The following is a 24,849-nucleotide window of genomic DNA, read 5'->3' on the forward strand; positions in this document are numbered from 1 at the left end:
ACAATGGTGTTTTGGGTCTCCTAGATTTCCTATACACTGAGCTCCAGTGTCTACCAATCCCTAAAGTGTCTAATTATTTCCCCTTCCCCAGTGCACAATCACCTGGCAAATGGCTGCAGGCCCTCTGAGGAAAGGCTAGAAAGAAATTCACAGTAGAATTTCTCACTGTGAGGCAGGGTCTTTCCTCAAGAGGACCTGTGGCTTTTCCTTCATTCAAAGGTCTTGGTGTCTGTAAACTGGCTTAAATCTGGGGACTGGTTGTGGGTGTATAATTCTTTATTGAGATCATCGAAGTCACGTATCTGTTTATCAGACCTAGAGCTTATATGTTTATACAAATCAAGGAAGACTAAATAGATTCCCATCTATTTCCGTTCCAGGGATACCATGATCACCTAGCCAATATCAAAGATCTCTGCAGCTCAGACTATTCTGATTACTGCACTGACTTTGTGGACTATTACAGTAATCACACTCACCTTGTCTTCAGCAATTAAATGACACTACTTGCCACTGCCACCTGGGATCCTATCATTCCCAATGAATTCCAGGAGCCTAGTTTGAGGTCAGCAGTTCCCCTGTCATTACTAACTTAAAGCGAATAGCCAACAGAGCTCCTCAAGGGTGGTGAGGCTCCCCTCATGAATAGAGAAATAAGGAAACTGTAAGAATTAGGGGCACAGGTCTTTACCTCCATTCTCTTCCACCGGGCTACAGGGGACCACAGTTTTTTGAAGAGTTCCTTATTTACTTATTATAGCTGACTTGTTAAATGTTTAAACAGATTTATTGTCATCTAACACTTTTTATAAATATGATGTCAATTCAGTAGAATTTAGAGCATGCTGTTACTTTAGACAAAGCAGCTCCTTACATTTTAAGATTTTTTTTTAACATTCTGTTTTGTTCAAGCTTCATGAACAAATCTGCCTCACTTATTCATATAATGACCTAAACATAAATCTGAATTTTAATTGGGTCTTTTTTTGAGAATTCCTAATTTCTCATAGCTTTGATAAAATGAATATCCTCTGGACCCACATGTGTGATCAGGACCTACATGATAAATCCACTCTAGCATCCCAATTTCTCCAAGCCTTTGGATACAAATATTTATAATATATAAATAAAGTTCTATCATCTATCTCAATTTCACTTTCAGGCCACCTTCTGATCTAGCTTTAAGTCAACCAACTGAATAAACTGTTAAAGCCACTCCTAGCCTTCTCTCTCATCTAATATCTTCTGTCTAGTATCTCTATTGGTGAGTCCATATCAATAACTTCAGCCTGATCCAACTTTACATTCCTTCTACTCTGAACCTACACCCTTAGGATCCATTCCCACACCATCCCCTCAGGTACCTGCAGGCAAAATCAGGTGCTTCACTCAGTGTGCATCGCATCCTGTCTTATTATGGGTGACACTTAGTACCTCATTCTCTGGGGGCTGCTGGAACTTGAGGCTAATTCTAGGTATAGAAGCAATGAGAGGTGGTGAGGATAGGTCCTGAGGAAGACCAGTAGTCCCATGTTAAGGCAATTTCCTTAAGGGAAGCCAATACGGGTGCTACAGGAGACTAACCTCCTTCAGACAGACAGGGGTAGAAGGACTGGAAAGGGAGGTTCAATAGAATTAGAACTGAGGAGTTCAAGGTACCCAGTTTCATCGGAATCTGCTCATATCTCTCATCCCAATTTTCCACTCTTTCCCAACAAATGTACACTTTAACCCAAGAGATCTTACAAGATTGGAAGTTCAGTTTGCACTGTAATTCAGCCACCTGCAGGAAAAGACTTTGGATTTGGTGTCTAGAAATCTCTGCCTTTGGCTACAAGAGATAAGGATTTCTTTTAGGGCAATCACAGATTATTTCACTCCCTTATGTGGACTCTGAGCTCAGAATTTACAGCCCTTTTCTTCCTTAAGTTCTCCAGTATATTTTGAAGGAACCAATCTATCTCATTATTATTGTCACTAAAATGTTATGTGGTAATAAATACTACTTCTCCCAAAGCCTTGCCTTCCAAGGGCATTTAATTTCTACTGTCTACAAGTGATAATTAACTGTTTTGCCACTGCATGCCACAGACCACCAGTGTCCCTTTTGCCACTAGAGACAGGATCATTATTGCTGTTAGATCTGATTAGACCAGAGAACCATCTTTTAAGGTGCTAGTCCTCTGCAGCTACCAATGGTACAAAGCCCTGTATTAGTTAGCATTTGACCAGAGAAGACTAGAAATGATACAAAATATGGCATTACCAGAGATTTGGCCAGGTGTAATTGTTAACCTAGTTAAACAGTTCATGTTCAGCTGTAACTCTGCATCTGGTGCTAGGTCTGGCCCAGGGTTCAGAGGAGCCAAAAGAGAAGAGGAGCTAAGGAGCCCAGCTGCTGGGCAATGCCTATGCCAGCCCATGCCAGCAACGCCTTTGAGCTGCAACAGCATCTGTTGTCCTCTCCCTGATCTTCTAAGCATAAGAATATGTCTGCAATTTCACATTTACCTTTCAAAGTCAAAATGCTTCACGGCCCTTGCTAACAATGCAAAAGAAAAAAGAAATCTGGGAAACAGTTCCAGCTTAGCTAGTATGACACAATACAAGTCCGGCACACCATCTTTGTCTTAAAAACAAACAACTTTCTTGGAGCAGTCCCGAGTTTTAACTTCTAACTCTTCTATCATTGCTTATTTCTTTCACTATACCTTACATTTCCAACAGGGTATTTCATTTTCCCCAACTGCTTTTCTTTCAAATAGCCTTCTAGTCTAGTGTAATGGTTGCAAAATATTCCATTTCCTTTCTTTTCCCTTTTTCAGTTTCCTTCTGCTTCATGCCTTTTCTTCCATATTCTCCCTTTTATCTTTCACATAAAGGTTTTTCCTCAAATATCAGGTGATCCTTGCCAATCTGCTGCTATTTAGAAGTCATGCACCTGACTATTAGTATTTCAGGCTTCCTCTCTCCTCTCTTAGGCTAGTTATTTTTCTCAGAATGAATGCCTCTAGTCACTAGTTTGAATCAACTTTCAAATTCTACTGAATACCCTTACTGCCATTTTTCTCCTTTCTTCATTATTTTTGTTAATATATGTTTTCAGCCTCTCATTTATGTGGGACTTGTGAAGAAACAATAAGCCAATAATATGCAGTTTAACATATTTCACAGTAAGTCCATAAAGATAGCAGACAAACAGTCAACTTTTAAGTCTTTGGAAAATTTTAAAGACCCAACTAAAATTCAGATTTATGTTTAGGTCATTTATGAATAGCAAGGCAGATTTGTTCATGAAGTGTGAATAAAACAGAATGTAAAAAAAAAAAAAAAGATCTTAAAATATAAGGAGCTGCTTTGTCTAAGGTAACAGCACGTTCTAAATTCTGCTGAATCTATGTATTTATCAAAAGAGTTAGATGATAATAAATCTGTTTAAACGTCTAATAAGTCAGCTATAAATAAATAAGGAACCCTTCAGAAAACTAGGGTCCCCTGTAACCTAGTGGAAGGGAATGGAGGTGAAGAGTGATTGCTACCTGTGCCCCTTAAGGAAATGCAAATTAAAGCTGGGCCTTTCATGTGAATAGACTTTTAGTTAAATTACTTATGTACCTTTTCAGAGGGAAGAATCACCTGTGACAACAACAAGAAACAGACAATTATCTTTAAGAAATACTGTTTGTCCCCAAAAGGTTTTAAGCCTTTGGGTTTTCCAAAATAATTTCTGGCTTAGTATTTCAATTATAATCTAACCCTATCCTCAAATGATGAAAACTAGCAAATATGGTAAAGAAAATGACACCTACTTAAGATCATTTAAATATCCATAAGAATTCAACCTGGTTCTCTATTTGAAAATGTACATATTTCTAAGTTATAAAAAAAAAACTATCCCTAAATGATTTTAATACTTAAATAAATGTTTTAAAATCTAAGTATTTCTCATATAGGTTATTTTAGAGGTTGTTCAACACTTCTACACCATGTTTCCATGTAAAAACAGAACTTTGACCTTTGAAGAGAGCACAAAGGAATAGTAGAGATGCAATAAATAAAAAATTGCAGTGACAAACATTCTTAAATGATTGATCATATCTATCACTAGCAAGAAAATGGAGAAACAGGCACTCAATCAGCAGTGGAAACTTTTGGAATGCTTTTGGTAAGCATTATGAGTGTCTATTAAATTTTGTGCATATCCATGGACCTAGAAGTTCCACTTCTAGAAATCAATCCTGTAAAACAAATGATTACATGAAGATAAAACAGGATGCTCATTATTTATAATAAACAAATGAAAATATTCTAAATGTCTATCAATGGATATGTACCAGTATGGGAAAATGTCTATGATGGTTAATTTTATGTGCCAACTTGACTGGGCTAAGGGTTACCCAGATAGCTGGCAAAACATTGTTTCTGTGTGTCTATAAGAGTGTTTTGGGAAGAGATTAGCATTTGAATCAGTAGACTGAATAAAGAACCACCCTTACCAATATAAGGATGCATGACCCAATCAGTTGAGGACTTGGATAGAACGAAAAGGTAAAGAAAGGGCAAACTCACTCTCTCTTCTAGAGCTCGTACATGCATCTTCTGCCTTCAGACATCAGAGCTCCAGGTTCTCATTCCAGTATTTACACCAGTGACCCACCTCCAGTTAATTCCCCATCCCCATTCTCAGGCCTTCCGCCTTGGACTGAGAGTTACACCATACCACTGGCTCCCCTGTTTCTCAGGACTTCACATTCAGACAGAATTATACCAATGACTTACCTGGGTCTCCAGGTTGTAGACAGCATAGCGTGAGACTTCTCAGCTTCCATAATCATGTAAGCCAATTCTCATTTTTAATATCCCTGTACATACATGTATATATGTATATCCTACTGTTATGCTCCTTCTGGAGAATCCTATTAATGTCCAAGACACATTGTCCCACAAATTATAGAATAGTGCTTTTAGGATGATCCCATTATAGTACTTAAAAGTACACATTTCTTTGGACATGTACTTGGGTTCTTCTACTTACTAATTATAGAACTTCGGGTAAGCAACTAATCCTCTCTATATCACAATTTTTTCATTTGAGGAAAACAATAGTATGATCTTACAGAGGAATTATGAGGACTAATGAAGATAATACATTCTAATTGCAATAAAGGTAAACTGTGATTATTACATATATATTTTAAAAGCACATATATAAAATGATTGTATTAGGTTGAACTATCTGAAACTGCCAATACTTAATTAACAACTGTTCACCTAAAAAAAAGGCAAGTTCATATGGTTTAACCTAATATATGCATGGAAATTTTCAGAAAGAATATCCAAGGAAAAGCTGTTTTAAATATTCTTCTATTGTTTCCTTACAAGGGACAAATACTCTTCTATACCACTTGGACATTTTAAATGTGAAAATAGTTAAACATTCCCTCCTCTCAAATAAAAAGCTATCTATATCCCTTGCTTTAAGCAGTACTATCTTAAAAGCATGGGAGACATAGGAGATCCCCCTTCCTTTCCCCCTAAATCAATAATCATTTGTTGATTGAGCAATCTACCTTCTTTTATTACTCTTCTAGGGAGATTCCACATCATTTTAGAGAAACTTAAAGAATGCTGGTGTGCTCACTTTGGCAGCACATATACTAAAACTGGAATGATACAGAGAAGATTAGCATGGCCCCTGCACAAGATAACAAGCAAATTCATGAAGCATTCCACATTTTTACATATATTTCATAAAATGTTGGCGTTGGAAAACATGTTGGAGATTGTACACTTAGGTAAATTCATGCTAGTTTAAACACTGTCAGGAAGTTATTCCTCAAATCTACTCGAAATATTACAATCCAAAGAGATCTGGTTTTAATAATTCTATAACTCTTCCTTTATAAAATGAGTGGAAATAAAGAAGTTAAGAAATAAAAATAAAATAATAGGCCAGGCGCAGTGGCTCACAGCTGTAATCCAAGTACTTTAGGAGGCCGAGGCAGCAGATGATCTGAGTTCAGGAATTTGAGACCAGCCTGGGTAACATGGTGAAACTTGGTCGCAACTAAAAATACAAAAAATTCTGTAATTTTTTGATGATCATCAAAAATGATGATCATATATCATTTTTGTGTTATTTGTGAAGAAACAAAGCAAGTGAATAAAGGGTTGTTAACAATTGTGACTAATGCAAATCAGCAGTGGCATCAGGTGAGGTGGCATGTGCCTGTGGTTCCAGTAACTCAGGAGGTTGAGGTGGGAGGATGGTGTGAGCCTGGGAGGTGGAGGTTGCAGTGAGTGGAGATTGCACCACTGCTCTCCAGCCTGGGTGATAAAGCAAGACCCCATCTCAAAAAAGACAAAACCAAAAACATTCTATCAGGTACAGTCAAAGAACTATGTACAGCACTGAGTTCGAGAAGACCACCACAAGACTGATGCTTTGGAAGCCCTATCTTACTACATACTGAAGGATTCATGGAAAGAAAATAGTGTAGAAAATAATTAAGTCCACAAATCGCTATTACCACGTTCTCTGAAGATGACAAAGCTATGGACTCCGTCTCACTCTGCCTCCTGCTTTTTCACTCTTACCATAACACACGTCAACCATCAGAGTTCCTACTGTTCATGGACAGACCCCTCTCCAGTACCATCCCTCCTCTACAGGACACTCCCTTCTAGCTTCTCAGACTTACTTTTTGGTTACAAGCAGGAAGCTTCTGCTGCCTGCTGAAAATCAGATTCATTTAGTATACTTTCATAGCTCCAAAAATTGATTTTGTACAATTTTTTAGACATGGTATTATGTACGGTTAAAGTACAACTTATCTTTGAAAAAAAATTAGCCAGGCATGGTGGCAGGCGCCTGTAGTCCCAGCTACTCGGGAGGCTGAGGCAGGAGAATGGCATGAACCTGGGAGGCGGAGCTTGCAGTGAGCGAGATCGCGCCACTGCACTCCAGCCTGGGCGACAGGGCGAGACTCCGTCTCAAAAATAAATAAATAAATAAATAAACATTGTTATTCTTGTTGGATCATTAATAAGGCATGCAAAATATTTGAAAGTATAGCTAATGGGGGAAAAGAGATCCTTTCTAATCCAAGGACCTCTAATTAACACAGGAAGTAAATTGATTAATGTTTTAAAATTCCAAAGAACCCCAAACACATCACCGATGTAATACACAAACACAACACACACATACAAATACTCTAAAAATCTTAAAGTAGGTTTTATTTTACTGTATCAATATCTGTATGGCCTACATTAATTTAAAAACTAATCTCATACATATAACTTCAAGCCACAGAAGTAAAAGAAAAGGACACATTTCAAAGCACTCCCAAATAGTACATTTTAACTATTTCTCCACCCCCCTGTGACCCACTAGCCAATAAGCTTATGGTATAAATATCTTTATTCAAAATTGTAATTGATACTTGCTGCTCTTTTGTCAGGATAACATGAGGAGATAGTGGCAGATGCTATTCAATTTTACCAAGACTTCAGAGAATATCAAGTGTAAATTTCCAAAGGCTAGGTTAATATATAAATTATACAAATAGATCATGTTTAATGAGAAAAGTTTTGCTTTATCATAACAAAAAATACTCAAGGACAAAGGTCTAAAACTAATTTCTCCAATCTCTTAGCAACAATAAAGGTAATCTTCAAATGCTAAAGCGCTATGTTTTTAAATGTTACATTTTTAAAAAAACTACCATCATTCCATTCAGTCTTCCCAACTGAGAGTGCTCCCTTTTAGTAGGAAAAAACCTGCATTAAAACTAAAGAGTTACCCTCTGAAGAACTAGATTCTACTCCCACTTCCCTCTGGGATTATATGCTGATTCTAAAGAATTTAACTCAAACATGTTAAGATTTCAGGTTCCCATTGATAAAGAAAGAAGCAAACAAAAAGCAAAGCCTTTGTTTCCAGAGTACAGAATATTGAAAGTAAAAATGGTTTCATACATCATTTTTGTGTTATTTGTGAAGAAATAAAGCAAGTGAATAAAGGGTTTTTAACAATTGTAACTAATGCAAATCAGCAGTTTACCTAAACGTTGAAAGAGCATGCAATAGGGCTCTCTCCTCTCTCTCCTTTTTTCTTTTATTTTTTTCTTAGGCAGGGTCTTGCTGTGTCACCCAGGCTGGAGTGCAGTGGCCTGATCACAGCTCATTGCAGCCCTGACCTTCTGGGCCAAGCTATCCTCCCTCCTAAACCCCCCAAATAGCTGGAACTACAGGCGTACACCACCAGGCACTGTGTTTTTTTTTTCTTTTCTTTTCTTTTTTTTTTGTAGAGACAGGGTTTTGTGACCCACCCTCCTCAGTCTCTCAAAATGCTGGGATTACAGGCATGAGCCACTGCACACAGCCTGTCTCTCATTTTGAAAAGAAAAATGCCTTTAAAGTTAAAACACATGAATAAAAAATCAACAACAAGGAAACTAGTGTTCAGCTAATTTCAAAATAAGAATTGTACTAAAAATGTCACCAGCTGATTAAAGAAACATATATTTTCAATTCAAGTTGACATTATAGTCATCCCTTGGTATCCTTGGGGGACTGGCACCAAGATATAGATACCAAAAACCAAAGACACTCAAGTCCCTGATATAAAATGGCATAATATTTGCATGTAACCTACGCACATCTTACCGTAAACTTGAAATCACTTCTGGATTACTTATACTAAATAATACAACGTAAATGCTATATAAATAGTGTAAGACTGTATTTTTAAACTTAGTCTAGTTTTTAATTGTTGTAGTGTTATTTTTTATTATGTGGTGTTTTTTCCTCCGAATAATTTTGATCTGCAGTTGGTTGAATACACAGATGTGGATAGAACCCACAGATACAAAGGACTGATTATACTTAAAAGTATCTGACCAGTATCTCAGCTTAAAGTCCAGGAAGTACAGGCGAAAATATGCATGCCTGAGTTCTCAAAACTAAAGAAGCACCAAGTGACAGACAATTCAATATATCCATATCCAAGTTAGTAAACATCTGATTTGAAACTAAAAATTAAATAATTTTGCATTTTATTGTAGAGAAATCACATAATGGTTTTTATCATTGTTTTGAACACAAATAGCACATTCAGTTTTCTCCCTAACCAATGGATTTTCTCAGATTAAAACACATAATAAATAAAAACACCTAAAAATCTGTTTACTTTAAATTAGAAAGTATTCTCTAAAATTTGTGACAAATTCAAATGAGAATAAGAATTGATGCTCAGAAGAGATTAATGATTAACATTTCAAATTCACTATGGGCCATTAATGCTACTGATAAAATACTATTAAAAGCTGAAATAATGGCATTATTACTACGATTACAAATATGACAATTCATTAAGCACTTATTTGAGGCCAGGCACTAATTAAGTGCTTCACATAAACCAATCCTTAAGACAGGCAATATGCCCATTTTACAGGTGGGGATAAGAGAGGTATGGGGTTTAAAGAATTCATCCAAGGTTACAAAGCTTAACAGAGACAAGAAGCAAACCCAGATTTTTCTGAGTTCAAAGCACATGTACTTATCCCATGTGCTCTGATGATTCTTCACAAAGCAGACATTTAACAGAATGTGTTGTATAACGTTACTATGGTAGATAAGTAAGTCAGGAACTTAGACATGCCTATAATTCACTCTCAAAGGAATTATAATATTATAAATATATGGAGGAAAAAAAAGTTACAAATAACTATTCTTGCCACAAAAGAAAATGTATGCTAACAAGGCATATTTATAGGAATATACTTAATGATGAAACAGCACACCCCAATTTAAATAAAATATTTATACACATCATATACAAATGGACCAAAAACAAAGGGCAGTGAGTTTTTCTGTACTAGAACAACTCAGTAGAGTTGTTTCTAGTAGAAAGATAAGTTCTGTGCTGAACTAGTTTTTCCATACTTTTTTTTTTTTTTTGAGATAGAGTCTCACTCTGTCTCCCAGGCTGGAATGGAGTGATATGATCTCAGCTCACAGCAACCTCTGCCTCCCAGGTTCAAGTGATTCTCCTGCCTCAACCCCCCAAGTAGCTGGGACTACAGGCATGTGCCACCATGCCCAGCTACTTTTTGTATTTTTAGTAGAGACACGGTTTCACCATGTTGGGCAGGCTGGTCTCAAACTCCTGACCTCAAGTAATCTGCCCACCTCAGCCTCCCAATGTGCTGGGATTACAGGTGTGAACCATCATGCCTGGTCAGTTTTTCCATACTTTTAAACATATTACATTAAGATTTGGGGCCAACAGTATGGTTCATGCCTATAATTCCAGCACTTTGGGAGGCAGAAGTGGGAGGACTGTTTGAGGCCAGGAGTTCAAGGCCAGCCTGGGCAACATAGAGAGACCCTTGTCTCTACAAAAAAAAAAAAAAAATTAAAATTAATCTCAAGTACTTAAGTAATCAAACTCATAGAAACAGAAAGTAGAATGGTGGTTACCAGAGGCTGGTGGAGAAATGTGGAATTGTTTACCGGGTACAGAATTTTAGTTTTACAAGATGAGAAGGTTTTGGAGGTCTTTTCAACAATGTGAATGTGTGTAACACTACTTAATTATACACATAAAAATAAGATGGTTAAAAACATGTTTGATACTAATATATAAATAGTCATAAACAGAACTATACAGGGCTACTATATTGGGCAGTCCTGCAGTGCTGCCCAATCTAGTGGCCACTAGCAGCATATGACTATTAAAATTTATATTAAACTAAAAAATTAAAAATTTACTCTACTCTCACTAGCCACATTTCAAGATCTCAACAGCCATATCTGGCTACTCAGGACACTGCAGACACAAACATTTTCAAAATCATACAAAGTTCTATTAGATAACTGGTTCAGAGTATACAGAAACAGACCCAAATACATATGAGAACCTGTATTTTTCATATACAATTGTGTGTGATAAAGGTAGCATTTCAAATTAGCAGGGAAAGAATTATTGAATAAATGGTGTTGGGACAATTAGCTAGCCTAAGGGAAAATGAGAGAGGACTGAGGGACTAAAGCTAAATCCACACGTCAACTCTTACTTGAGTTCATTATGAATCAAAGATTTATGCTTACTAAAAATACAAAAAAAAAAACAAAAATTAGCCAGGTGTGGTGGTGGGCACCTGTAGTCCCAGCTACTCGGGAGGCTGAGGCAGGAGAATGGCGTGAACCCGGGAGGCAGAGCTTGCAGTGAGCCGAGATCGCGCCACTGCACTCCAGCCTAGGCAACAGAGCGAGACTCCATCTCAAAAAAAAAAAAAGTGAAATGATAAAAGAAAGTAGTAGCACATAATTCTAATTAAGAAAGGGCCTTCTAAATAGAATATAAACCCAAAAGACAAAAATAAAAAATGAAAGACTGTGGCATTCTTTAAAGAAAAAATAAAACTTTCAGATGAATGAAGTCCAGACAAACTGAAAGAAAATAGGGCTAGGTACCAAAATCTCCTTAAGCTGATAAGCAACTTCTGCAAAGTCTCAGGATACAAAATCAATGTGCAAAAATCAGAAGCATTCTTATACACCAATAACAGACAAACAGAGAGCCAAATCATAAATGAACTCCCATTCACAATAGCTTCAAAGAGAATAACATAACCAGGAATCCAACTTACAGGGGATGTGAAGGACCTCTTTCAAGGAGAACTACAAACCACTGCTCAATGAAATAAAAGAGGACACAAATGGAAGAACATTCCATGCTCATGGATAGGAAGAATCAATATTGTGAAAATGGCCATACTGCCCAAGGTAATTTATAGATTCAATGTCGTCCCCATTAAGCTACCAATGACTTTCTTCACAGAATTGGAAAAAACTACTTTAAAGGTCATATGGAACCAAAAAAGAGCCCGCATTGCCAAGACAATAATCTAAGTCAAAAGAACAAAGCTGGAGGCATCACACTACCTGACTTCAAACTATACTACAAGGCTACAGTAACCAAAACAGCATGTTACTGGTACCAAAACAGAGATATAGACCAATGGAACAGAACAGAGCCCTCAGAAATAATACCACACATCTATAGCCATCTGATCTTTGACAAACCTGACAAAAACAAGAAATGGGGAAAGGGTTCTCTATTTAATAAACGGTGCTGGGAAAACTGGCTAGCCGTAAGTAGAAAGCTGAAACTGGATCCCCTCCTTACTCCTTATACAAAAATTAATTCAAGATGGATTAGAGACTTAAATGTTAGACCTAAAACCATAAAAACCCTAGAAGAAAACCTAGGCAATACCATTGAGGACATAGGAATGGGCAAGGACTTCATGTCTAAAACACCAAAAGCAATGGCAACAAAAGCCAAAATTGACAAATGGGATCTAATTAAACTAAAGAGCTTCTGCACAGCAAAAGAAACTACCATCAGAGTGAACAGGCAACCTACAGAATGGGAGAAAATTTTTGTAATCTACTCATCTGACAAAGGGCTAATATCCAGAATCTACAAAGAACTCAAACAAATTTACAAGAAAAAAACAAGCAACCCCATCGAAAAGTGGGCCAAGTATATGAACACTTCTCAAAAGAAGAAATTTATGCAGTCAACAGACACATGAATAAATGCTCATTATCACTAGCCATCAGAGAAATGCAAATCAAAACCACAGTGAGATACCATCTCACACCAGTTAGAATGGCGATCATTAAAATGTCAGGAAACAACAGGTGCTGGAGAGGATGTGGAGAACTAGGAACACTTTTACGCTGTTGGTGGGACTGTAAACTAGTTCAACCATTGTGGAAGACAGTGTGGCGATTCCTCAAGGATCTAGAACTAGAAATACCATGTGACCCAGTCATCCCACTACTGGGTATATACCCAAAGGATTATAAATCATGCTGCTATAAAGACACATGCACACGTATGTGTACTGCGGCACTATTCACAATAGCAAAGACTTGGAACCAACCCAAATGTCCATCAATGACAGACTGGATTAAGAAAATGTGGCACATATACACCATGGAATACTATGCAGCCATAAAAAAGGATGAGTTCATGTCCTTTGTAGGGACATGGATGCAGCTGGAAAGCATCATTCTCAGCAAACTATCACAAGAATAGAAAACCAAACACTGCATATTTTCACTCATAGGTGGGAACTGAACAATGAGATCACTTGGACACAGGAAGGGGAACATCACACACTGGGGCCTGTTGTGGGGTGGGGGAAGGGGGGAGGGATAGCATTAGGAGATATACCTAATGTAAATGACGAGTTAATGGATGCAGCACACCAACATGGCACATGTATACATATGTAACAAACCTGCATGTTGTGCACATGTACCCTAGAACATAAAGTATAATAAAAAATAAAAATAAAAATAAAGTAAGTAAATAAATAAATACATAGAAAAAAAAGAAAATGGGGCTAGGGAAAATGAGTTGTTCTATTTCCTTAATAGATTGAAAAATACAACTCCATGGGAAAAAGAAAAATTGAAAATGCCTATTTATACATGAAAAGTTGCTCAACTTACTCATAACTTAACACTCTATAAAAACTTGCATTTTCAGTCATGAGATGGCAAAGATAGTTCCCAGTGTTAATGGGAGTGTGGTGAGATAGGCACATTAATGAATATAAAAACTGATTCAACTTAGAGGGTAATTTTTAAATAGTTAATAAAAATCATGAGCAACAAATAATATTTATGCATTAAATAATGCTGAGTGTGGGAATGACTTTAAAATAATCCAAGGGATGAAAATTTTAATCTAAGAAAGTTGGTGCACATAAAATGAAACAAGATTAAGCATATATTGATGGTCCTATCCAGGTGAGGTGGCTCACACCTGCAATCCTAGCACTTTGGGAGGCCAGGGCGGGTGAATTGCTTGAGCTCAGGAGTTCGAGACCAAGCTGGGCAACATGGCAAAACTCCGTCTCTACCAAAAAAAAAGAAAAAAAAAATTAGCCAGGCATGGTGGTGTGTGCCTGTAGCTCAGCTACTTGGGTGGGTGAGAGGTGACATGATTGCTTGAGCCCGGAAAGTTAAGGCTGCAGTGAGCCAAGATTGTGCCACTCCATCATGGGTGACAGAACAAGACCTATCTCTACATACATACATACATACATACATACATACATACATACAAAAATAATTGATGGTCACTGGAGCAGGGTAGTGCTATATATAACAGTATAAGCACAGATAAGAAATACTTGAAGAATAAGTTGAATAGTATGAGAGAGACTGGTCAAGCTACAGTCAACCATTTCAGATATAAAGAAAATTACTTTAAAATAGAGGCAGTAAGACACAGTTCTACTATGTTATATAATTTACAAAGTCCTTTTTTAACTTTCACAACCATATGAGGGTTCATTATACTGCTTTCTCTACCTTTGTATATATTTGAATTTTTTCCCATAGAGTTTTTCCTAATGTTCATACCCTTTAAGTCAGGAATTCCATTTCTATGAATTTTGCCTGTACTTACATTGTACAAGCACACAACAATGTAAGTACAAAAATGTTATCTGAGGCAATAAAGGCAAAAACCTGGAAGCAACCTAAATGTCCACTGGAGGGTTGGTTGAATAAATTATGGTTTAAGTACAGTAATGTCATACACCCTTAAGAAGTATGGAAGTAAATTACATGAGGTAGACTGTGGAAAGGGGGAAAATATTAAGGGCATAATAATAGGTACAGTTTGATCACATTTAACTAAAAACAAAACCACACATGTAGATTTGTGAATGCATGTCATTTATGTGCCCATATTCATAACAAATTCCTGGAAGGATATGCGAAAAACTTAACAGTGGTTACATCCGGTGAGGCAGGAGAGGGGGAGAATATTTCACGTTACATTTAAAATGAAAAAGAACTAGAATTTTAAAATCTTTCATCTATTAAGGTGAGTGGCGTTCATTTAGAAACTACCAATGTTCAGGATCAACATTGGTAGGAAGTTTGCCTCAAAGAAGATTTAAATTCTATAGAGAAGTATAAGATGAGCTATGGCTCTTTTATTGCTGACCTTATCTCAGAGCCCTTAGTATACCTCTATCTCAGCCCTAATGATTGCTCCTAAAGCCAAAAGGCTAATATTATCTTTTTTTTTTTTTTTTTTTTTTTGAGATGGAGTCTCACTCTGTTGCCCAGGCTGGAGTGCAGTGGCGCAATCTCAGCTCATTGCAAGCTCTGCCTCCTGGGTTCACACCATTCTCCTGCCTCAGCCTCCTGAGTAGCTCGGACCACAGATGCCCGCCACCACACCCGGCTAATTTTTTATGTTTTTAGTAGAGACGGGGATTCACTGTGTTAGCCAGGATGGTCTCGATCTCCTGACCTCATGATCCGCCCCGCCTTGGCCTCCCAAAGTGCTGGGATTACAGGCGTCAGCCACCACGCCCGTCCCTAATATTATCTTAAATAATTACTCTGAAGATGTAAGTAAGATCCTTTCTTGGTGTTAACCAAATAATTAAGGTTATTTATTGAATAGACATGGGCCTATTCTATGGGGAATACAAAAGACTAATATTATAGTCCTTGCTCAAAAAGTTTATAATCTAACAGAAGAGAAAATGTTCATACAAGGAAACAATTAATGCCATGCAAACAAATGTACTCAGAAAAAGAGAAGCTGGTATGGGAATGAAGAGTCAGGGTTTATGGAAGAAATAAGGGGGCAGATTCAGTCTCACAAGATTAGCCAGATTTAGACAGAGGGAACATGATTGCATAAGAACACTAGAAACAATGTACAGAAATAAAAAAAATTAAATACTGGAAGACTCAATATGACTGGAGATGGGGGAAGAAAAAGTATGAAATAAGTAACAAGTTCAAGGTTATACACATCTTTAAAACCTGGCAAAAATTAAGATTTTATAAAATTGGAAAAGATGAATTTTAAGAAGTGTCTGGCAGCAACAACGTGCATAACAGGGTAAACTATTTTTAAGTCTTTGCTTCTTTTTGGCTTGCTTTCTTGACATTAAAAATAAAATAATGAACATTATTTCAATACCTCAATTCCAGATTCTAGTGGTCTCTTCTTCCTTGGTCCAATAGCTGCAAGAGCTGTGAGATTAGCATCTCTATGCTGTATCTGTGCAAGTTCCAATTGCTGTAACTAGAAGACAGAAGAAAAAAAAATCAATGTTTATACACATTCATGCTCAGAGGGAAAAAGAAACTGATTACTAAGCCTATTTCTGCATTCACCAAATAAAGTTACAATATAAAATAAACATTAGATTCCCATAACAGCCAAGGGCACATTTTCTGATTCTTTTACTCCAACAAACTCTTTAGTTCTTAATCTCTATATGGAAGAGGCAGACCTCAGGTAAAGGAGAAGTACAGAAAAGAAGAAAGGCATCTAAAGCTTAATTTCTCCCAGTATAACCACAGATGAGAAATGCCTGAAGAGTAAGTTGAACAGTAAGAGAGAGATTGGTCAAACTATAGTCAACTATTTCAGACTAAATTTACTTTACTTTAAAATAAAGACAGTTTTTGTACATTATAGCACATAGTTCTACTATGCTATATAATTTACAAAGCACTTTCTTAACTCTCACAATCATATTGAAAGGTGATTACTATAATATAAAAATTATACATCATCCTATTTTTATTAATGGAGACAGTAAGGCTCTAAGAGGTTAGTGCAACTTCATAAAAGGCACCACACAAGTAGTAAGTGGTGGAAACAGCACGTGGAGCAAAATGCTCTCATTAAAAACCTCTTTAGTACATCACACTTTCTCATTTGCAAACAAAAGTCTTCAATTTACTCTATAATCTTCATGGCAAAATTCTAAAGTGATTTGGTACTGTTTTGTTGTACACCTTTCGTCATACTTAATCAAGAATGCCCAACTCTATAGGGTATAATGTTTTCGTATGTGGGTAAAACTATACAGGGGTGTGCATGAAAGATGTCCTATTAAAAGGCAGAAACTGCATTATTTCATTGAGGCAACTGAGTGTCAAATTAGGTATTCTATTTAAAAAATAATAATAATAATAATAACACCAAGGTGAGAAAGTCAAAATAGAACACCACTAGATAAATCCCTAAGCTTTTTCAGAAGAGAGGAATAATGTTCAGTTCCCATCAAAATGTTATTATTAATACTATGGAGGGAAAAGAGGAAAGAATCTGGGGCCGGCTGACAGTCACATATTCAAACAAGATCAAGACAGTCAACTGAAAGTAACCTGTTGAGAAACCCTATACATATATTGAGAATATTCTTTCAAAAGAGTACTAACCAAAATTTTTTAGCACGTGTTTAAAAATAGAGCAGGTTGAAAACAAAAAGTAGTTTGTGGTGAAATGGTCAGTCTTAAGGAGATGCCAAGTACATAAATTCCACTTTAAGATTACTTCAAATTGTTTTAATATTAGGGGAAAGAATGAATAACTGAAAAGGTAACTGAATCTTTAGTAAAGCAGAAAATAATTGCTACGTTCTGAACGTCTGTATCCCTCCAAACTTCTAATGTTGAAATCCTAACACCCAGGGTGACTGCTATTAAGAGATGGGGCCTCTGGAAGGTGATTAAATTATGAGGGTGGAGACTTAGTATCCTTATAAAAGAGACTTAAGAGAAACCCCTCGCCCCTTCCACCAGGTGAGAACATAGTCAAGTAAAAGTAGGCTCTAACCAGACACCAAATCTGCTGGCACCTTGATCTTGGACTTCCTAGCCTCTAGAACTGTGAGAAACAAAATTCTGTTGTTTATAAGCTACCCAGTCTAAGATATTTCATTATAACAGCCCGAATGAACTAAGACAACCATTAATCAAAGAAAATGAACTAAGAACCATTTTCCACTTGCTCCACAAATTACAGGACAGAAATCCTTTTAAACTTTGTGTTTATATAAATAAACTGTTAGAAAAGTGTTTTCATAAGTTCTAAAATATCTTTTGTTGCTGCTGGCCTTTTTACTAAAAAATACAGTTTTAGAGTCTAATGCTGCCACAATTCAGAACTTCTAGGTGACAAAATAATGATTTTAGTTAATCTACCCTGCAGTACAAATCAAACAAGCTATATTTTAAAGTCCTTCCCTGTAGAGAAATGGCATCTAAAAGATAGCCACACCAAATAAAAGATTTTTAAATTGACCACTGTCTTCAAATTCCCCTATGTGTAGTGTAACATTTTCTCCCATTCTGCAAATTATATTTTGGTTTTCTGAAGTCTCTCACACAAAATTTCAGAAAATTTTGCAAAAATCTAACAAAAATGGAAACCGACCATAGTTTTCATTGGCCCTGTATTTATAACAAGCTTTCTCAAAACCAATGTATCTTGGCAAGCACAAAAGAGTAAAACCAGGTACTTTTAACCAGAAAAGGAGGAAGTTCTGAGCATTAATGCAAAACTGGCATTTATCGAGAATAAAGACTACAATAGTAACCTCAGTTCAATAAAAATAGCCATTGAGTTAGAGGCTTGCCTGTGGAAACAGGATTGCAAATGATATGATTATGTATCCAGAAAACCCTAAGTTATCTATATATAAAAAAATCCTCCTAAGACTGATAAGTGAGTTTAGCAATATTACAAGATGCAAGGTTGACACGTGCAATAAGTAAGTTTTAAACACCATTAAGGTACAATTGGAAACTTAAATTTTTAAATGTCATTTATAATTGCTCTCTCCCAAATGAAATACTGAGATATAAATCTAACACACACAGGTATTTCTACGCTATAAATCATGAAATGCCTATGAAAGAAATAATAAATAAATAAATAAATAAATAAATAAATAAATAGAGAGACATGCGGTGTCCAGGCTTGTAAGACTCAACAAAGATTTCAATTCTCTCCAAATTTATCCACAGACTTAACACAATTCTAATAAAATTTTGTTGTAGATATGGATAAGTTGATTCTAAAGTTTATATGGAAAGAAAAACGAACTAGAATAGCTAAAATCATTTTTTTAAGAAGGACAAAATTGGAAGAATAACCCCATGCAATTTTAAGACTTCTTGTAAGGCTACAGTAATCAAAATAATGTAATACTGGCAAAGGGACAGACAAATAGGTTAACAGAACAAAACAGAGAATCCACAAATAAGATGTATATAAATATGGCCAATTGATTTTTAGCCAGGTGGGAAAGGAATGCAGTTGAGAAATGACAAAAATTCTCTCCTTGACTAAACTTCTGAATCCTCTTTTAAACTAGGCCTGAACCTTGGCCTAAAAAACATTAACACAGTTTCTAACAGCTCAAGGCCACCATTGTAGGATGGCCTTAACTTCCTTACAGAGCCTAACTGAAAAAACTCAAGATTGCCAGAAGAATTTACTATTTGTTCCATCCAACATCTGACGATAAGGCCCCGTCTTCCAGCCTCTATGGAAAGGCAGCAGCTGATTAAAGTCTATTCTTACCACTTTAGTGTCTGGCATAGTCTTTTACACAGAAGTTGTGGGGCTGGGCGCTGCGGCTCATGCCTGTAATCCCAATATTTTGAGAGTTCAAGGTGAGCGGATCACTTGAGGTCAGGAGTTCGACACCAGCCTGGCCAACATGGTTAAAACCCCGTCTCTACTAAAAATACAAAAAGTAGCTGGGCATGGTGGGCACGCCTGTAATCCCAGCTACTTGGGAGGCTGAGGCAGGAGAATTGCTTGAACCCAAGAAGTGGAGGCTGTAGTCAGACGAGATCGTGCCAGTGCACTCCAACTTGGGCAACAGAGTCCGACTCCATCTCAAACAAACATCAAATGTTGTTGGAACAATTGAATATTCACGTGCAAAAAAAATTTTTAAAAATCAGTCTGGATCCAAACCTCACACCTTATACAAAAAAATAACTTAAAATACAAATGTAAAACTATAAAAGTGTACAGGAAAAAACCATAGGAGAACATGACTTGGGGTCCAGCAAAGAGTCCTTGAACATGACACCCAATGTATATCTATAAGAGAAAAAACTGGCAAATTGGACTGCATCAAAATTTAAAACTTTTGCTCTATGGAAAACACACTTAAAAGAATTAAAGGACAAGCTACTTTATTTCCATGTCTCCAATCTATTTGTCTTTCCTGCCTCGTTGTACTGATAAGGACTTAAACTATAATGCTGAATAGTAGTGGTAAAAGCAAGTATCTTTGCCTTTTTCCTAATCACTGGAAGAAAGCATTCAGTCACCATTAAGAACGATATTAGCAGGGTTTTTAAAGCTATCCTTTATCAGCCTGAGGAAACCTCTTCCTTTTTAAAATTTCTTACTTTAATAGAGACAGGAATCTCGCTATGTTGCCCAGGCTGGTCTTGAACTCCCAGTCTCAAGCTATCCACCGGCCTTGGCCTCCCAAAGTGCCGGGATTACAGGCATGAGCCATCATGTCCAGCCAAGGAAGTCTCTTCTATTCTTAGATTCCCGAGAGTTTTCAGTCATTAATGGATTTTAAATTTTATCAAACATATTTCTAAATTAATTGATAGGATCACATGGTGTTTCTTAGACTATTAATATGTTAGATTATATTGACTGATTTTCAAATATTAAAGCAGCTTTTCATTTCTGGAATATAATATACATAGTCATGGTATATTATTCTTTTATATGTCAAATATCAATACATTCTTTTTATATCAAATCTAAACAAATCAAAAGATTTATATCAAATCTTTTTATATCAAATCTTAGATGTGATTTGCTAACATTTTGTTTGGGATGTTTATATCTATGTTCATAAGTGATATTAGCCTGCAGTTTTCTTGTTTTGTAACATCTTTGTGGGTTTAACTGTTAGGGCAACAATGACCTCATAAAATGAACTGGAAGTGTTTCTGTCTCTTCCATTTTCTGGAAGAGGCTGTGTAGAAGTGGTATTAATCCTTCTGTAAATGTTTGGTAGAATTTACTAAAAATCTGTGCCGGTATCTCTCTTAGAAGGTTTTAATTACAAATTCAATTTGTTTAATAATTACAGAACTAAAAAAAATAAAAAAGATTACAGAACCATATCATCTTGGCTAAGTTTTGATAGTTTGTGCTTTTCGAGGTATTGGTCATTTAATCTATCTAAGTTGCCAAACTTCTGCAAAGTTATGTGCTATATTTGCTTTTGGGGAGAGGGGTGCGGCGGGGGGACAGGGTCTCACTCTGTTGTCTAGGCTGGAGTGCAGTGATGCGATCTCATCTTACTGCAACCTTTACCTCCTGGGCTTATGGGATCTCAACTCTGGAGGATGGGAGTTGCAGTGAGCTGACATCTCACCACTGCATTACAGCCTGGGCAACAGAGCAATATTAGAGATTTCTCTTCTTTGTTTTTTCCTTTCTCAGTCTTACGAAAAGTTGTTGATATTGTTGATCGAAGAAGCAGTTTTTGGGAACTTTTTTCTAAAGTCATTGATGAGTACTCAAAGATATGTGCTTCCTTCTGCTTGGTTTGGGTCTATATTGCTCTTCCTATTCCAGTTTCTCAAGGAAGTTTAAATTATTGATTTGAGGTCTTTCTTCTTTTCTAATATAAGCATTTTCTCCCATCTTGTTACTTTAGCTTACCTATATCATTACCTGTGATTTGAGTTGCTTCAAGTTCCATTACAGATTTTTAATCCACCCTGAGAGTCTCTATCTTTTAATTGGTACATTTGAATCATTTACACGTCATGTAACAATTAATTATTAGATTTAGGTCTATCATTTTGTTTTCTGTATGTGCCCTCTGTTTTTCATTTCTCTGTTTCCCTTTTTCTATTTGGAATTATTTCAAACTTTTTAACATTTTAATTTATCTACTGTATTTTATATTAACTCTAAGTGTTTTATATCAATTTTAGTGGTGGCTCTAGGGATTACAATATACATATTTAAATTTTCAGTCTGCTCAGCATCAATATTTTACCACTTCAAGTGGAATATAAAAGCCTTGGCCATATATATGGCTCTTTATCCTCCATATTTTGCTGTAGTTGTCTTATATATTACATGTACATACATTGAAAATCTCTGGTGTTAATTTTTCTAATCCATACATATGGTGAATCTCAATTTATCTTTAATGAATTTCACCAATCATCATTTTTTACATCAATCATATATATTTCATTAAACCTTTATTTGCATATGTTAGATTTATGATCCTTTAATATCTTATTTATTTTGTTTGTTGCTGGTGTTTAAAACTATAGCTGATTACTGAATATTAATTTAATTTTTACTAAGTCTGACACATAATTGTACATATTTATGGGTACTTAGTGATATTGCAATAAATATACAGTGATCAGATGAGGGTAATTAGTATATCCGTCACCTCAAATATTTATATTTTTATGTTAAGAACATTTATTAGCCTCCTTGTAGCTACTTGAAACTATGTATTATTAACTATAGTCATCCTACAGTGCTGTAGAACTTATTTCTCCTATCTAGCTGTAATTTTGTAGCCTTTAACAAATCTTTCCTTATCCCCTTTTCCATCCTCTACTATTCTCTGTTCTCCTTTTTACTTCTATGAGACCAACTTTTAATTTTCACATATCAGCGAAAACATACAGTGTTTAATTTTTCCTGGAATACTTAACATATGTCCTCCAGGTTCCATCCATGTTGTCATAAATGACAAGATATCATTCTTTTTTATAGCTGAATAGTATTCTACTGTGTATATATGGCACATTTTCTTTATCCATTCATCTGGTGTTGAGCACCTGGGTTGATTCTGTATATTGGCAATTATTAATACGTATAGTGCTGAAATGAACATGGGAGTACAGATGTCTCTGTGACATACTGATTGCTTTTCCTTTCTCAGTACTGGGATTGCTGGATCATACGGTAGTTCTATTTGTAGTTTTAAGAGGAACCTCCATGCCATTCTCCACAGTGGCTATACTAGTTTACATTCTCACCGAATTCCCTTTTCCCTGGATCCTCGATAGCATTTCTCATTTTTTGTCTTTTTGGTAACAGCCATCTTCACTGGGGTTGAATGATATCTAGTTGTGGTTTTAATTTTCATTTCTCTGATGATTAGTGGCATAGAACATTTCTTCCTATACCTGTTGGCTGTTTGCATGTCTTCTTCTGAGAAATGTCTATTCTGATCATTTGCTCATTTGTTTGTTTTTAATTTTTTTTTTTCTAGAGACAGGGTCTCACTCTATTACCCAGGATAGAATGTAGTACCATGATCATGGCTCACAGCAGCCTCAACCTCCTAGGCTCAAGTGATCACACTACTTACGCCTTCCAAGTAGCTAGGACAACAGGCCTATGCCACCATACATGGCTAACCTTCAGTTTTAAATTTTCTGTAGAGATGGGGTCTCACTAGGTTGCCCAGGCTGATCTCAAACTCCTGGCTCCAAGTGATCCTCCTACCTCTTCCTTCGGAAGTGTTGAGAGTACAGGCATAATCCATTGCACCTGGCTCATTTGCCAATCTGTTAATCAGACTGATTTTTTTTGCTGTTGAGATGCTTGAGTTCTTTGTATATTCTGGATATTAATCCACTATCAGATAAATAGTTTGTAAATATTTCTCCCCATTCTGTAGTCTATTTTTTTTTACTCTGTGGATTGTTTCCTTTGCTATGCAAAAGTTTTTCATTTAACATAATCCATTTTTGCTTTTGTTACATGCACTTTTGAGGTCTTAGTCATAAAATATTTTCCTGACATAAAATATGTCCTGAAGCATTTCCTCTGTTTTCTTCTAGTAGCTTTATAGTTTCAGGTTTTACACTTAGATCTTTGAACCATTTTGACTTGATTTTTTAATAGGGTAAGAGGCGGAGGTCTACATTTACTCTTCTGCATATGGATATCCATTTTCCCAGCACCATATTTTCGAGGAGAACATGCTTTCCCCAGTGTATGTTCCTGGCACCTTTGTCAAAAATATGTTGGCTGTAGACACCTTGATTAACTTTTGGATTCCCTATTCTGTTCCATTGGTCTATGTTTATGTTTTTGTTTTTAAGCCAGTCGCATGCTATTTTGGTGGCTACAGTTTTGCAGTATATTTTGAAGTCTGGTAGTGTCATGCCTCCAGCTTTGTTCTTTTTGCTCATGATGGCTTTGGCTATTTGAGGTCTTTTGCAGTTCCATATGAATTTTCAAATTTATTTTTCCTATTTCTGTGAAGAATGCCCTTGGTATTTTGATAGACATTGCATTGAATCTGTTGATTGCCTTGGGTAGTATGGTCGTTTTAACAATATTAATTTGGCCGGGCACAGTGGCTCACGCCTGTAATCCCAGCACTTTGGGAGGCCGAGGCAGGTGGATCACAAGGTCAGGAGATCAAGACCATCCTGGCTAACACAGTGAAACCCTGTCTCTACTAAAAATACAAAAAATTAGCCGGGCATGGTGCCTGTAGTCCCAGCTACTCGGGAGGCTGAGGCAGGAGAATGGCGTGAACCCGGGAGACGGAGCTTGCAGTGAGCCGAGATCACGCCACTGCACTCCAGCCTGGATGACAAAGCGAGACTCGTCTCAAAAAAAAAAAAAAAAAAAAGAAAAAGAAAAAGAAAAAAACAGTATTAATTCTTCTGATCCATGAGCATGAGATGTTTGTACATTTGCTTGTATCTTCTTCAGTTTCTTTCATTAGTGCTTTATCATTTTCCTTGCAGAGTTCTTTCATCTCCTGGGTTAAATTATTTCAAGGTGGTTTTGTTTGTTTGTTTGGCAGGGATTGCCTTCTTGATTTTGTTTTTTCAGCTAGTTCATTGTGTAAGGAACACTACTGATTTTTTTTTTTTTTTTAAACAAAGAGCTGTATGCATTTATTGCATTGGTAGTCAATAAGAATCCTTTGAGATGGC

General features: G+C 36.4%; 1 protein-coding gene and 1 non-coding gene across 2 annotated transcripts in view; one reads left to right on the top strand and one right to left on the bottom strand.

Moving 5' to 3' along the window:
- Positions 1-24,849, bottom strand: part of TAF4B (TATA-box binding protein associated factor 4b) — a 166,194-nt gene that overhangs the window by 25,772 nt on the left and 115,573 nt on the right. The window contains exon 14 of the mRNA XM_015121709.3: positions 16,043-16,147. Within this exon, the coding sequence (XP_014977195.1) occupies positions 16,043-16,147 (105 nt within the window). The remainder of the gene's footprint in view (positions 1-16,042; positions 16,148-24,849) is intronic.
- LOC114673932 (U6 spliceosomal RNA) lies at positions 5,634-5,739 on the top strand. The gene has a single exon (XR_003724770.1). It is a non-coding gene; the product is annotated as a U6 spliceosomal RNA (small nuclear RNA).

The sequence above is a fragment of the Macaca mulatta genome, chromosome 18, assembly GCF_049350105.2.
Source record: "Macaca mulatta isolate MMU2019108-1 chromosome 18, T2T-MMU8v2.0, whole genome shotgun sequence".
NCBI classification, from domain to species: domain Eukaryota; kingdom Metazoa; phylum Chordata; class Mammalia; order Primates; family Cercopithecidae; genus Macaca; species Macaca mulatta.